The sequence below is a fragment of the Cryptotermes secundus genome, unplaced genomic scaffold (genome assembly GCF_002891405.2).
Source record: "Cryptotermes secundus unplaced genomic scaffold, Csec_1.0 scaffold202, whole genome shotgun sequence".
Taxonomy (NCBI): Eukaryota; Metazoa; Arthropoda; class Insecta; order Blattodea; family Kalotermitidae; genus Cryptotermes; species Cryptotermes secundus.
Window position 1 is genome coordinate 216,637 of NW_019739210.1, and position 17,492 is coordinate 234,128.

Below are 17,492 nucleotides of genomic sequence, written 5' to 3' on the forward strand. Positions count from 1 at the left end.
TCGGGACGAACAGCCTTAAGGAGGGAGCAGTGTGACATGTTGACCCCTACCTCCCCAGCGGCACATGGCGGTAACGTAGCGCTCGCGTAATAGGCGAGTCATCACCCCGCCACTCTCCCCGTGGTGACGTGCCGAGCGGAACCGAAGTGAGCCGAGCGGAGCCGAAGTTAGACGAGTCCCCGCATCCTGGTAGCTATGCAACGCGCAACGCGCGGTGACACAACACGGTGACGCGGAACCGCTTCCTACTGTGACGTGGCACGCAACAGGCACCACTGCGGCTATATAAGGGAACTGCACAGCAGTCGCCGAGTCGAGTTGTAACGTGGCCATCGCCAAAGACAGTTCCGAGTTGTAAGGTAACAGTTGCCGAGTCGAGTTGTAACGTGGCCTTCGCCGAAGACAGTTTCGAGTTAGTCAGCAACCAGTCAATTGTAACGTAACAGTCGCCGAGTCAAGTTGACATATAGCAGCAGTCGCCGAGTTCAGTAGTAGTCGAGCGAGTGTGTTATCAACAGTTCTCCAGTCAGCCGACTACAGTTGGAGTATAGCAGCCGTCGCGGAAAGAAGAACCGGACGTGTGTGTGATTGTGTAATTGGGAGTGTGTGATACAGTGATACATAGCTCCCCTACTGTAAACGTGTAGACTACTGAAGACAGAGTGNTTCAATTTCCAAAATCCTAGCTTTTTCACAACCTTCCCTATGACCCTCTTCTTAGCCATGCTGTGATGTGGGCATATTGGGATAATTTTGATTTTTAAAAATCATAATATAACAGTATTTTTCACAGGAGACATACAGTCATATCCAGGATTGTTATAGACCAATTTTCGTACTTATATCTTTTTCCAAAATTTTTTAAAAAGTTATCTTCAATAGATTATATGCACATGTCCTTTTAAATAGTATTTTACCCGTTGAACAGTATGGATTTAGAAAAAATCTGTCTACTGAGACTGCCACTTTTAATTTAATTAATAATATATTACAGGCATTGAATGATAGAAAACTGGTTGGTGGTATTTTTCGTGATCTGACCAAAGCATTTGATAGTGTGAATCATGAGGTTTTGTTGACCAAGTTGGATTTCTATGGTATACGAGGAATATTCTTTAAATTGATTACCTCATACCTGAATAATAGATACCAAAGAGTAGTAATAAAAGATAAAAAAATCTGGACAATGTTTCTCTGATTGGAAATGGATTAAGTTGGGTGTTCCGCAGGGATCAATCCTTGGATCGTTATTTTTTTTATTGTATATAAATGATTTACCAGCTATAATAAGTGACATATCAAAACCTACTTTATTCGCAGATGATATTAACTTAATATTAACTGTTCCTGATTATAGGCAGATTAAAGAAAATTTTAATACTGTCATTGGGAAGATGATGCATTGGTTTCAAGCTAATTTTTTACATTGAATGTTAATAAAACACATTGTATGTATTTTAAAACAAAAATGAGTCAAACTGATAACTCCCCAATAAGGAATATAAATACTCAAATAAACAGTACCCATTGCACTGACTTTCTTGGAGTGACACTGGATTCAACGTTATCTTGGCAAGGACATATAAACAAAACGAGTAAGAAACTAAACTCTGCTTGTTTTGTTATTAGATTTGTTAAATCACTTCTAACAATTGATGATTTAAAAGTTGTATATTATGCGTATGTTCATTCTATTATAACATATGGAATTGCCTTCTGAGGAAATGCTGTAAATAGTAAAAATATTTCTATAGTTCAAAAAAGAATTATAAGAATTATTATGAATGCAAATCCTAAAGCATCTTGTCGAGGATAACTTTGAGTCTGATGTCTGGGGTCATGCCCTCTACTAAAATTTATAGCACGTCAAGAGGTTGACCTGCTTCCACAAAAAAAAAATGTTATATCTACCCCTGCCATTTTCATAAATTAGTGGAGTCCTGGAGTGTTTCGTCTGGGACCTATCCTTCAACAACCGCTGGTGTAACTTGATCTGCGTGAGGGTTCATGTNGTGCACCTATTTGTGATTAATACTGAAAAGTATACTATAAATACACGACAGAGTTTCAACTTACACTTACCATCTGTAAAGCTGACCAAGTACAAAAAGGGTGTGTATTATATGGGTATTGTAATATTTAATCATTTACAACGGAACATAAGAAAATTATCAACTGATGTTGAGAAATTTAGATTAGTCACTAAAAATTTTCTTTTAAGGGAATCTTTCTATTCAACAAATAAATACCTGGAACGGTCTATAAATCTACAGTTAAGGTTTATTCTGAATGAAATTCATATTGGTGTAATTGTGATAAAATGTACTTATGGGCATATTTTGTATCTGTACATCATTGTTGTGACTCGAAATTGTTCATTTGTTGTATGTATGTATGTATGTCGACAAAGTTGTGAGTTACAGCTGCTTTTATCATAATATTTTATCTACTTATTATATTTTACTTTTCATTTTATATCTTATTTTAGTATATTGTGACATGTTGATCCCTACCACCCCAGCTCCACGTAGCGGTAACTTAGCGCTCGCGTAATAGGTGAGTAATCACCCCGCAATGCGCAACGCGCGGTGACGTCACAAACGGAGCCGAAGAGAGCCGAGCGGAGCCGAAGATAGCCGAGCCCCCGTAACCTGGTAACTATGCAATGCTAATCAACAGCGGTGACGTCACACTAGCAACAGCGTCCTAGGCTATACGCCACGTCACACTAGCAACAGCGCAAGGCTATATAAGTGGACTCCACAGCAGCTACGAGTTCAGTTGAAACATAGCAGCCTGCGAGTGTGCGATAACTAAGAAGTCAGCGAGCGGAAGACTTATTGTGTGCTTTCCAGACATAGTGATTGCTGTAGTACAGTTATACTCGGAGTGTGTATTTCAGGGAGACTTGTATAGCTCCCGCGTTAGTAGTACGTGAAGACAAGTGAAGACAGTGTTAAGAGATTTGTTGTAGGGTTTGTAAAGTGTGGAAACCCGTGATATTGTGATAATTAATTGTAGCCGTTATTTGTAGATTGTTAAATAAACCCAATTAACCATCTCTACGGCGTCTTCGGTAACGTAAACACGTTACANGAAGTGGGATACGAACTTACACACGTGATCAACGAGATTCGAACTCAAGACACGTTACAATATATATAAATGGACTGCTTCTATATCTGTGGTGACTGTCTTGCTTGTACGGATTGCTTGAGGTAATAATAAATCAAATCAAATCTATATAATACACACATTATTATGCTATAAATGAAGGATAAGAAATAGGATTACCAATGTATGTGAACTCGGTACCAGTGGTCACTCTCTACCAAACACTGGATTGCTGAAAGTTGATGTTGCCTGCTTGTATAGTGGGTTGTCTCCCTAAAGCAAATACAGAAAGAAATGTTGTGAGCCAAAACACTATATGATTAAAAAATATTTGTTCTTGCCCCCAGTTATTTACATGATTTTATTTTTAAAGGTAAAAATACACTTTAATGTAAATAACATAACTGGAAATCAAAGAGTTCTGGCCAAATTAAACTGATGCCCAAAGTGACATAATGGGATTGCAAGCAGAATGACTATCCTAAGTGCAATTCCTGAAAGACCCATGTTGTTAATGTTTCTGCTATCAGATAAAGCACCAGGAGCACTGGAGCTTGGACAAACCTGAGACAATATACACACCCACATAAAAGACTCACAAACTTCATAAATCATTTAAAACTATCTATACATGCAAGTTACATTTGGAATTACTGTTTTTTGGACTTTGTCTATCATCCACTATCTAAAGAACACAATATTTTGGAAACCGGATCTGTTTCATCCTTAGATAAGGGAATGAGATACCTACTCTGTTGGTTTCATTAGAAAGAGTTAACCTCAGTCACTGGATGTGACTTAATCACTTTGCTATTCAGAGATTCCAGCTGATCAGCAAAGTTTCATGCCAACATAAAACAATTATACTTTTATTTATATATATATATATATATATATATAATTAAAAGTAACCATCTGCCTGTCCATCATGCTCTGTAGCAAAATAATGATAGCAGATAAGTGTAAATACAAAATCTGTTTATTTCATGAAGAAAAACTCAGAGAAATTCTTCACTCTGCTATTACATGCACAAGTTCTAGGTCCAAGTCAAGTTCTTCCTCCATAAGAAATGAGGGCCCTTTTAGGTCCACTGAAAATGGGGAGTGGGAAGAAAAACAGCCTTCTTTTTCTCTGAGAGTTCAGGTAGAGTGACGTCATCTCAGGGAGATACGACTATGGAAACGACTTTAAGGATGGAAAGAGAAAGGTTCTCCCCAGATATAAAATAGTCATTGTAACCTGCATTGGCACTCATTTACATGGGCCTTCAAAAAGAGAGGGGGGGGGTCATTTTCGTTCATTTTCCATCTACAGTGGTCCTGAAAAGGGCTGTCTTTTTCACAATTCCACTTCTCTCATGCGATGAATATGGGGGCCATGAAAAGAGTAACCCCCTCGTTGGTGTCTCCACCTTATTGTGGTGAGGGGGTTTGAGTATGCCAAGGACCCTGAGAGCTATACCAGTGGTAGCGTAGCTACTGGCAGGGCCTCCCTTGCTGGACAGGTCAAAAGGTAGGCATCAGACGAAGAGAGACATCAAAAACTAAAAACTGATGCTGGAAGCAGCGTCATCAGCAGCGACTTGAAGCACAGAGCAAATGATGCTCGAGATGGTTCACGTTCGTATAGCAACAGGCGTGGCCAGAGTGGTTTGAATGGCTGTTGTACTGCGATGTGGAAAGCAAATGGAAAAACTACCATATTATCAATTTTCCTGGAGAGTTTCTTTCCAAAAACAGAGATAGCATGTATGCGAGATGTTTCCTCTGCAGACAAAACAAACCGGAGGGGTGGACAGAAGTGACTAGAAGACAAGGAAGAAGACGTAAGAAGATGCTGGATGACCTTGGGGACAGAAGAGGATATTTTTATTTGAAGGAGAAAGCTTGAGATCGCATTAAGTGGAGGAACTGTTTTGGAAGAGACTGTGGACCTGTCATCTGACAGATTACTGATGAATGAATGAATGAATGAAAAGAGTAATTGTTCCAGGGCAACAGTATCACCACTGTCACTAGTTCAGGCTAGCCCACTATGAAGGGAGCTTTTGACAGTATTCATCAGAAGCGCTCTGCTTCCCTGCTCCTTCATAATATCCATTCTAAGAGCAATGAACAATGTTATAGTTTTACGTGCTTGTCTCTTCAAGCATGACATCCAAAATAGCTTTAGTGCCAGTTAACCTGTTCATAATCTAGGATATTTAAATCTAAGCATGTATAATGCCAATTTAGTATAAAATTATTTTCTTTCGTCCAAACTTAATAGGCACATTGAAGACACAGAGGATATATTAAATTAACAAATACATCCACTTTTCAAAATCGATGAATTTGATTTAATGCTTTTCGCAGTTTATAAATGCTACTAACCCTGTCCCATTTGGACGTGGCACGTTCCTTCTCAAACTTCGCATACTCTCTGCGATCATGAATTGAAGTGACAATCTTCCAAATTAGAAGCAGCAACAGGCCAAATAATACAATTCCACCAATCACTCCAAATATGAGGGCTGGCAAAAAAAAAAAGTTTTATTAAATACAGAATGAAAACTCAGTGGACTATACAAAAGAAAACTAAGAGCACAAACAAAATTGGTTCAATGTCCCTTGCAAGTATGTATTCTGAAACACAGGTTCCAATAGTGTATCTCAAGCCAGTGTAATAAATAACATGTTTTGGAATTTTACAAAGTTATGGCCACTCCTCCATTCTGTACAGCAGTGAAAACTGGGGTTTCATTCAAAGAACATTAACGGTCTACTGAGGCAATACAAAGTACTATTTACAAATGCCAATAATATTCTTCAATAAACAGTACATAAGATTACAATTAAAGAGATGTGGAACACATATGTAGTAATGGATGACATAATGTACCTAAAAGTGCATTAAAATATAGACAAAGAGAATGGAGAAATCTGGGATATTTGCCTATTCTATGACATGCAGATTAAGAAGCCTAACAAAACTTCATGAATATTTGGACAGATGGTTCCAAGACCAAGTAAAATTTAAACCTCTCACCCCATGCCTGTGTGTAAAGAAATAGATATGAGCATATCTATTGCATATGAGCCTAAAAAGGCACTGTTTCCATCATAGGAGGGTTGGAACGTTAATAGCGGCAACTATTTATTTACAATTGATACAAAATAGATGCATGTTTCGAAGTTTTACTGTCCTTCAATGTAGTCACCAGCATTTAGTACAACCTGTTGCCAGCGATGTGGAGGTCGTAGGATACCTTTAGCAGCACCTGTTGTGTTGATAGTTTGAATGGAGCGGTCTACTGCCTGAAGAATCTCTGACAGTTCTGAAGCGAATGCCACGAAGTGGTTCCTTCATCTTAGGAATCAAGTCGAAGTCACAAGGGCTTAAGTCCTTGGAGTATCGTGGACGGTACAGCACTTCCCAGCCCCACTGATCAAATAAATCAGCCACAGCTTGTGCTGCATGCGGCCGAGCATTGTCCTGAAAATGATGGGTGGGTTCTGCAGAAAGTGTCACCGCCTCTTTCTCAAAGCTGGTTGCAGGTTGTGTTCCAAAAATGAACAGAAATACTGCACATTGACGGTCTGCTGTCAGAGAACGGTATGCGTTAGGATAACACCATCACAGTCGTACATGAGAATTACCATAACTTTCACAATGTTGGGGTTCTGACAAACTTTTGATTTTCGTGGTGACCCGTAATGACGCCATTCGTTCGATTGGTGTTTCATTTGTGGCTCGTACGATTTTGCCCAGGTCTCATCCAACGTAATGATATGGCATAAGAAAGCCTCTCCTTCGCGCTCATAGCGCTCCAAGTGGTTACAAGCAGCGTCGTATCATAGCCATTTCTGCGTTTCCGTCAAATCATGCGGAACCCATCGTGATGCAGTTTTTCTAATGCACAGGTGTTCCTTCAGAATGTGAAGCACAGTCGTAGGCGCTAATCCTGTCTCTCGGGAAAGCTCACAAATCGTATGGCATCGATCACTCTCCAGTAACGCAGAAGGACAACCTGGCCAACGCATGTCTGCCACATTTTGGCGTCCCTCATTGAAGGCTTTTACCCACCTTGCCACTGTTCTGTAAGGCAATGCAGATTCCCTGCAAGCCTCTTGAAGACGTTGATAACACTGTCGTGCTGTACGGCCTCTGGCACATTCAATCTTTATCCAACTCCGTTGTTCCTGTTTTGAAAACATCGTGACAACACTACATTAGACAGCCAGCTAACACAAGGCTCTGTTCTTCTCATCACTGCGCATGCACGTGATGTGGGAAGGGAGAGTCCATTTGCTCTGAGGTAAGGTAGGTATGTAACTAACATGTGGTATAAGCGACATTATTTGGTTCCGTTCCATGGCGTCTCTACAGCAGTGTTGACACTATTAAAGTTCCAACCCTCGTATATTGTGACAAACCAGCTACACTCCTCACATCTGCCCTTTAGGTACCATGATTATCATAGTTACAAAGGTCTGTGACAATATCACTTGGTATCTCTCACGCGGTAATGTAGTTGGTTGAGGGTGTACGCTACAAGCCAGAAGGTTGCAGGTTTGAGTCCTGATGAGATCATTGAATTTTTTTCAATTGGCCTAACCTTTTCAGCCGCACTCTGACCCTGGGGTTCACTCAGCCTTTAACAGAAATGAGTACCAGGAATTAAGTAAATAATTTTCCTGGGGAGTAAAGCACAGCCAGCGAGTAGGCTGACAACCTTACTGCCATGTTTCAGCCAACTGTCTAGATATTGTGGGACCCTCAACGTCTCACAACCCTATGGGCCTTCACGGCCTGGTACAGGGATAGCTTTACTTTTTTACTTTTACTTTTTATCTCTCACTGACTGTTCCCACTCACACGCCCTCAATCGCTGACCCTCTGTAATGCTCCTGCTCCCATTCCATTCCTTCCCACCTCTCCCTCTCTCACACATACACAGACAATATCTTATTTAGTCTCAAACAAATACAAAGAAAAGAAAACACAAGGGAAACCTAAAACACTAACATGGGCTTTCCTTGTGGTATTGCCAGATCATGCATTACCTGTAGTGGGAGGAAAAATAGCAGATGTTCAGACAAATGGGGGAGTCACAAAAACAAGTGGAACTCCATAAAGCACAACTGATTTCATTAAGGGCCTTGACTCTGAAGCCCAAGTTGGCACAGCACAGACTTTCAAAGGGAAGGTGCAATATTTATAAAGTGCCAAAAGCAAGTGAAAGGAATTCTGATGGAGAACTGTGCTAAGGCTAGGGCCTCTGAAGCAAGGCCCTTGCAACCTAACCATTTTCCCAATGAATTATGAAAGACTTTTTATGTCATTCAAAATGTAAACAAATTACAAACACATCATACCACTTTCTATGCCATACTAAAATGCAAATAAATTTGAAATTCATTAAACTGTTTTTATATGTTAAAGCATTAAATGTTACTGGGGTGCAGCCACCCTGGCCCTTAAAGATGGGCAGCCCCTTAAGAAAATAATAACTTGAGTTTCATAGAACTTACCAAGCACGTTAACATCATTGCCACATTGCTTTGTACGTTGAACCTCCACTGTGCTGTTGCCAATCAGGTAGCGAAAAATAAATGTGCAACCTTGATCATCTGGAAAGCTGCATATTCGCAACTGAGTATTGCTTTTCACTTCCTCTGGATCTGCTCAATGCAACAAGAGAGTACTGTATTATACATATATAGAAAATAAACAACCTAATCATAAAAGAAAAATTTTGCAGAAAAGCGAAAATATCAGGCAGCTCCAGTTATATAAGCAGTTGTCCATTAACTTTCTGATTTCACATCATACTCCACCAACAATTAGCAAATAACATTCCAGTTCAGTGTTAGAGTGGGTATGTCCATTAAATATCTGCGAAAATTAAACTTAATTGACCTCATGGCACCCATCTCATCTTCCTTGGTTTAATCATCCTAACAGCCTTTGGCAAATATTACAAAGCTCCCATTAAATAATTATCTCCATGATCTCTTTGGATGGACATCTCTAAATGAACATTATATTTTTCTTTAGCAACCATCCTTCAATTTTAAATTGATATTCAACTTAACATTCACCACCATCTTCACTATACTTTTATCAATGCAATGAAAAGAAATAAGACATGGTGTGTACCTATGTAATCCACCTCCACAGTTGTAATGGATGTATCCTTGTCACATTCCTCTTTGTTGAGTGTACCTGTCTGAAATACTTTACATGCCACAAGGCTTTCATACTTTTCACACTGCTGGCCAGGACACGACTATCAACAAATAATAATAATAATAATAATAATAATAATAATAATAATAATAATAATAATAATAATAATAATAATAATAATAATAATAATAATAATAATAATAATAATAATAATAATAATAATTCAATTCAATTCAATTCTTTATTATTTATGTGCCAAGTCAACAGCCGCAAGGCCAATTACAGACTTAGCACATTGTAGATGAAAGTAATTACGTGTAAATTATACAAACATTAGACAAACACATTATAAGTCAAAAATAAGTTACAGGCAATTTATGAAGAAAAGTAAACAAACAAGCTAATAAATGATAATAATAACAATAATAATAATAATTCCATTATCATAAAACTAAGTGTTATTTAGAAGTGCAATAGAAACAAATATTTAATTAATAATAATAATAATAACGAAATTAATAAAAATAGTGATACTAGTAAGAGCTAAATTAGTTCAGTATAAGATATGTTTCATCAACAGAGTTTTTGGTCCAAAGACGTCAACGTTTCTACAGACAACATTAGCAGCAGAAGCGCATCTAGCAGAGGGGCAATTTTTACTAACAGAACAGACATTGAACATATGAAAATCTCGGATATATAGAACAGGGACCCGAAGGCCGACAATTTCCAAAGCAGAAGGGCAAAATACAGAACCACGATAAACTTGAATAAGGAAGAGCGCATCAAGGTGATATCTCCTCTTATGCAAGGTGTGCAATTTCAATTGTTCTAAAGCAAAATCGTAACAGTAACCTACTTGAGGAAAAAAACGTTTAAAACAGAGAGCCGTAAATTTCTGCTGAATGCGTTCTAGTTTGTTTGCATCAGTTGACGTAATGGAATTCCAAACTACTGAAGCGTATTCAACCTTGGATCTAACTAAAGTAAAATATAAAATGAACATGCATCCAAGGGTTGAATAGTTAAATGTGATACTGCGAATTATACCTAGCATCTTAATACACTGCGAAAATACAAAATTAACATGATCATGAAAATGAAGTTTAGAATCAAGGTATACGCCCAAGTCTTTGACTGAATATGTTCGAGTTATAGTGAAATGAAGAAGTTTGTATTCGTATATCAAATAGTTAGTTTTTCTAGAGAACGTTATAACTTTGGTTTTGTCAGCGTTGAGTTTCATATAGTTCGCTGCACACCAGCTACGTATACAGTCAACGTCACATTGCAGAAGATTACAATCTTCGGGACAGCTAATAGCACGGTAAATTTTAATGTCGTCTGCAAAGAGTAGGTACCTGGAGTGCTTAATTGAATCACACAAGTCGTTTATGTAGACATTGAAAAGCAGAGGGCCAAGAACAGAGCCCTGTGGAACACCGGACAAAACTTCAAAGGGCGATGAAATAGTTTCACCGATACGGACCCGCGATTGCCTGTTGGTTAGGTAACTGCGTATCCAGTTTACATAACCACCAGAAAATCCAAGGGCACTCAGTTTGTGAAGAAGCAAAGAGTGGGGAACGAGGTCGAAAGCAGAAGTTAGGTCAAAATAAATGGCATCCACTTGACGTTGAGAGCCAACTAAGGGAGTAATAAAATCAAGATACGTTACTAGATTGGTGGTGGTGGATTTACATTTTGTGAAACCATGCTGGCAGGGATTTAATTTCAACTTGAGGTCATGTGAAACATGGTTATGGATAACATATTCAAATAATTTCGAAAAATTGTTAAGAATCGAAATAGGTCTGTAGTTTTTGACTGAGGCACTGTTGCCTTTCTTAAAGATAGGAACAACTGCCGCTTGCTTCCATAATGCAGGAAAACACTGCTGAGAGAGACTAAGATTGAAAATATACTTCAAGACAGGTGCGAGTATATAAGAACAACCCTTAATGACAAATGCTGGGATGTTATCAAGACCGACAGATTTGGATGGTTTCAGACGTGCAATGGCTTTAAAAATGTCTGAATCAGAAACAGGTGATAAAGATAGAGATCCCAATGATGATGATGAAAGGGAAGGGAACACCCCTGGAGAGGAACTATTATATACTGACTGAAAGTGATCAGCAAATGCGTTGGCAAAATAATAATAATGACGGTGGTAGTGGTAATGATGATGATGCTCAAAATCATAATCATAACAACAACACCCACAGCAGCAGGAGGAGTCATAAATAAAACTTCACTGGAATAGTGGCATTATCACTGATGTCAATTATGATTCCTAGCAACAGTTACCCATACTTTTTATGCACAGATGCAACAAGGAATAAAACTACTCTTCCAGATATTAACAAGTCACTTCATCCCCTTTCCTTCCAATGAACCAACAATGACAGTGAAACTGCACATGAGATTATGAACTTCAAATGTAGGTCAAGTTCACTGAAAACACTATCAAGAAAATCAGCAAAATATAAGTAAGATGTGGTGGGAGTGTAGGAGCTCTGAGGGAAGACTCCTGGTAATGAACCAGCAGATAATTATGTTTTTTTCATCATTTATGACCAGACTCTTATACATAATGGAATCATATTTACACTAAAGAGGGTAGAATTGCTTACTGATATGATGTGGTGTGTAATATTTAGAAGTCGTTGGTGTGATACTGTTCTGAATGTACATTATGGTCCTAAAATTTAAAAATAAGTATAGCTTGAACCTGCCACATATGTAATAGTAGACCACGAAGAAATAGCACACATTCACACCAGCTTAGTGGTTAAAGGATGTGCTGTACAAGGAACATGTTGTTTTTCTGGATCATTAATACAACTGAATTGAACCCTTCTGGTGTTAACAATCTCACCGAACAGTTGTCTGCATTTTGTTATACTGGAAATAAAGTGTAGCCATTTTTTGTTCATTATAGCTGCCTAGAAAGAAAAGTGCTACAATGCAAATAACATTCTTTCCTGGTATAATAAATGTAGCTTAACATTCCTGCTTCATATCTGGAAGGTCTCAGCCCTGAGGTTGGCTAACCTTAAGGTTTTGTGGTTTTTCACCATCTCTCCTGGAAAACTCAGGGATGTATCTTGAAACAGGCCATAACCATGTTCTCTTACATCTTTTCCAATTCACTGTTCACAGATATCCTCCTATTTGACACCATTCAATGTGTGCAGCTGAGGAACCATTGTTAGGAACTAACCAGAATATGCATATAATACTGTAAAATAAAAATTAAAAGTAAACTGAATACATGTCCTAACATAAAGAGCACACATCGCTTAATTATACACTCAGGTTCTTGCTGAAAGTTAATAAAGTTTATGCACTCACCGGACACTCATCGCAATATTTCCCTGAATAGTTTTCTCTACACTTGCAGACCCCGCATTCACATGATCCTCTGCCCATGCACTCTTCAGCAGAATCAGGTGAATAACAGTTCTCTTTGCTACCTGGGCACTCGCAGGCTTCACCTGACCATCCCCAACGACACACACATACTCCACACTCGCATGTCCCATGATCTGGTCCTGAGCATGGTAACCCACCACTCCGCCGGCATGTGAAGTTATCACATTCGCAGAACTTCCCATAGTAGATCTAGTACAACACAAGTAATATGATGCTGACCTATGTTTTGGTGCTCTATAATTGAAGGTAAAGGCGAAAAAGTGTATTCTAGTTCAGGGTACAGTTTCAAAGTGCATTCTTTAAGATTTTATAAATCTCTGTGGACATACCATTAGGAGGCGAAACAAGGAACACATACAGAATTTTGGTGAGGAAACAAATTTAAAAATGTATATTTGGAAGCCTGGGGAGGAGATTTAGAAGATAATATTAAGCCTATATGTATGTAAACTGACCTAAAAAAGAAGCAGCAAGAATAGAAAGTTTAGATTGTCATTTTTGAGTTATGACAAGATGTAGTCTTGTAAGTGATTATCTATCTATGAAACAACATGGTCTCATAACCGAGATCACAGACTAAATACTCATTGCCATGAAAACCTCAAATTTTATAAATAAAAAGAAGTTATAGGCATAAGTTTGAGAGCAGAATGGAGGTATTATTTATTGAAAGCAAGTGAAAAAAAAATTAAGAAAGTGGAAATACTATGTGTCATTGCTTCTATATGTTATTCATTAATCTGTAGTTCTGCATAACTGATAATTCGCTTGTCATTTGTGTGTTTAAAAAATAGATTTAAAAAGCAAGTCATCTGTTCACCACACATAACAGCACACAAAATACAGGACCAACATGGATAAAACAGGGTACAGAAGGTCAACACTAAATTTTATCCAGCCACTTTGTTTTTGTTTTATTTTGGTTCATTATAAGAACCACATTCCTAAGGGCCCAAATTAATTTGATTTATTTTGATTCATTTTAATTGATTTTTAGACACACATTATTGAATGAGCTAAACACATTCCTAGGCATATCTCACAAGGTAGTTGCCTGTTGATACAACTCAGAGTTGTAGGTATTCATGAAACACAATTTGTTATGTTCAACTCAGTCTTTGCATAAAGCTCAATGATTCTAGAAAATCATTGGTATAGTAACTATAATTATCAGTACCTGATATCAAAAGCATTAAAGGTCCAGCAACTGCCTTGCCATGTGGCCAGTGTGTGCTCAATTATATGTAACTAAAGTTCAGACAGGTGTTGAGTGTACAAAAAACATTCCTTTTTAATTCCACTCTCATGTTTTTCCATTGTTGTTGGAAGGATTTAATAATGCAGTCTTGTACATAACATGGTGTCATGATGAGAACTTCATGAATTTATACAGCATGATTCTATGGCTAATTTTGATAATTATGTTTTAATTTTTGGATTAACACTTTCTCTGCTGCAGGGGCTAACACAAACTTGTCATCTACATAGGTTGGATAAAAAGTAGTGGCAACACCTCTATAGTTCTGAAATGACTATATTACCTGAGGTAAACACACTTACATTCCTTCAATATAATCGACCCCCATGTGTTCCACCTTCTACCAAATTTGTGGAAGGCATCATACACCATCAGCACATCCACTTCTGTTGATGTCCAGCAGTGACTGCCCTACAGCACGAATAATCTCCTCTCTTGTGTTGTCATGTGTCCCTCGCAGTGGTTCTTTCATTTTGGCAAAGAGATCATAATCGCATAATCGCATAATCATAATGCCTCCCTTCACAGAACAATTTCACCTATCGTGCCACTGCGCGATATGGCAAAGCAGCATCACCACATGCTTCTCGCAGTCCCTGATAACAGTTTTGTGCACTACAACCTCGTGCAACTTCAATTTTTATCCAGGAGCATTGTTCTTGATTCGTAAATACTCGTATGTTGTTAGGGTGCTTGAGCTGGGCTCCTGCACTTCAAGACAATGCACAATGCAACTCAATGAAATACAACCAGAGCCACTCACTGCACTAGTTCAACTGAATTTCTGCTAGCAGCTACAGCTGGCGCTAATGCCACCTGACGCACATCTTTCATGTTACAGCAGTGTTGCCACTACTTTTTATCCAACCCTTGTATATCAAGCGCTTTCCCTAACTGGTATGGTTTTACACCTCAGAATTAATTTTTTGGTACTGAATATAATAAAGCCATAAAAAAGTAATGTGTTTTTCACGGTACACAATGTAATCTCAATCTGTAGTAGCAAAATGCTAAGATAATTTACTCAAAGATTAATTTTATGAACTTACAAAATGTGCTCTTTTCATTTTGGCTGAAAATAAAGTACCAGCTGGAGATTATGGTCTTCTACTGCCTCCATTTTCATGGTAGAAACCTTCAAGATGGAGACACTGAATTTCTCGAAAATGTTGGCACCTTCCACCAAAACTACATGGTGTCATATCCCAGAAGATTTTAATCTTGATATTTACTTCCCTGAGAATCTAAAAGCTCACAGAATACCAACTGCTTTCAGGTGCAGATCTATGTAGACAATGGCGGCTCATATCTTCCGTTGTGGGGTTAATAATTGAAAGTCATGCCGACAAACTTTTAAAGATTATAATATTTTAACATTGGCAGCGCTATACATTTTTGAAGTGATATGTTTTATTAAAAAATATAAAGACTCTATGGCAAAAAATGTGGACATCCATAATTACAATACGTGAAGAAAACTAAATTTACATGTAAATCATTGCAATACAGTTCTTTTTAAGAAAAGCATTATAAATATGTGTATCACCTTGTATAATATGGTCCCTGAGCAGATAAAATTAAAAAAAAAAAATGTTTACTCTTTTAAGAGGGACTTAATTCCTTGCTGTTGAAACATTCCATTTATTCCGTTGATGAATTTATGTCCCTAAAATTCTGAAGTGAGTGTGTTATGGTTTTACGTTATGACAAATATCTTGTCCTCACTTAATATATAAAAGAAAATGTTGGATGTTGGGTTTCTTTTGGTGTTGAATTGTTGAAAGTGGGAAGATGTACTGTATGATTGATTTGTATGAAATCTGTAGGTAATTAAGTTTCATGGTATTGCTGACTCATGTATGATATGTATGTTATTTTAATATGTAGTAATGGGCTTGTTCTATATCCAGAGGTTGTATCTCCAAATATGGATTCTCGGAACAAATAAATTGTATCGCTGTAGTAATGAGCCATCTTCAGCAGTTGATATATGTACATATGGTCAGAAGCCAACTATTTGACCCTCTTCTGGGCCATCTCGGTTCTGTCCAGTCCATACTATCATACCCTATCTCTCTGAAATCCATTTTATTATTATATCCTAACCTACACCAAGAGGATCTCTCAAATACTGTCTCAAATTTTCAATTCGTTCCACAGACTTATGACAGAAAAAAAAACTACAACTTATTAATGAATGTGCACAAATTCTGGGTAAAGATTTTTGCAGTGGTGACAAACACAGCTTCATAAGATGATTCCCCATCTTACCTCATTTGGATTTGGGCGTATGTTGCAAGTACAGACGCCACATTCACATACACCAAATCCTGAGCATATTTCAGAGTTATTGTTCATTCGGCAAGCATTTTCATTCAGATGCACAGGAGTTGCAGAGTTTCTCTCACATTGACACTGGTCACCATACCAGTTACCATTGCAGACACACACTCCACATTGCAAATTACCATTCTTGGAGCAACCGTTAGAATTCTTTTCATAACCCTAAAACAAGAGAAATTAATGGTAGTGACCAATGTAAATTATGAAACCTTTCCTTCACTATCAGATCTTTTGGCTGATACCAAGATAACTCATTCGTTTTATACAGTGGATGAATATCCAAATAGATAACTTTTATTATTGTTGTATTCATTGTACATTTAAATTTACATTACATTTACATTTATTTATCATTTCATGGATCCAGTCAACTCTCCATAGGACTGGAAACATGTCACATATTACAAATTCATGATGACTACACATCATTCGTCCTTGGTCCAATAAAATATAAAATCAAGCCTGAGACAGAATAGCTCAAGTTGTCAGGACATCACAATCAGGACCACAATCAAATTCACACCTTGCCATTCCACACACGCTGGCAAACCATTTCATCCAAACAGTTACATTATAAAATATTAAAATTGATAACAAAAACAGACATCGTACATACTACTACACTTACAACAAGCAAGTCTCAACAATGTATAATTCACGCACAGGGACCATTTATTAACTGTTAACTTTTGAGTCACTTACATGCTCGACAAATTCATCAATTGAGTAAAATGCATTACTTTGCAAATAATTTCATACAATAAACCTAAATTGCTTTTATCATTTTTTAAAACTGTGATATTTGACGGTAGAGTACTAAATATTCATATTCATATTCATATTTATTTCAAGTTCAGTTGATCCATACATGAGTTGAAAGTACAAACTGTTGGATATAGAACGTGTCACAAAGTAAATACTAGTCTAAGTTCCCAATCATTGGAACAGAGTCAAAATACCCGATAAGAACGATATATGATACAGTACACACATTATTAAAATTTCATTTAAATACAATAAGATAAAACCATAAATTAAAAGTACCAGTAACATATGTATTCAACAATGACTTTAACATGAAGTATAAAAAAAAAACAAAAAACTAATTACCNGATGTATTTTCCCAATATATTATTCCATATTTCACCAGTGAATGATAATATGCAT

The 17,492-nt window shown here is 37.5% G+C and overlaps 1 protein-coding gene across 1 annotated transcript in view; it reads right to left on the minus strand.

The window, feature by feature from the left end:
* Window positions 1-16,487, minus strand: part of LOC111871654 (integrin beta-PS) — a gene marked incomplete at its 5' end in the record, with an annotated part of 22,685 nt that extends 6,198 nt beyond the window's left edge. The window contains 6 exon segments of the mRNA XM_023864891.2: window positions 3,295-3,387; window positions 5,488-5,627; window positions 8,629-8,778; window positions 9,257-9,386; window positions 12,644-12,913; window positions 16,254-16,487. Of these exon segments, the coding sequence (XP_023720659.2) occupies window positions 3,322-3,387; window positions 5,488-5,627; window positions 8,629-8,778; window positions 9,257-9,386; window positions 12,644-12,913; window positions 16,254-16,487 (990 nt within the window).
* Window positions 16,488-17,492: the final 1,005 nt, after the last annotated feature.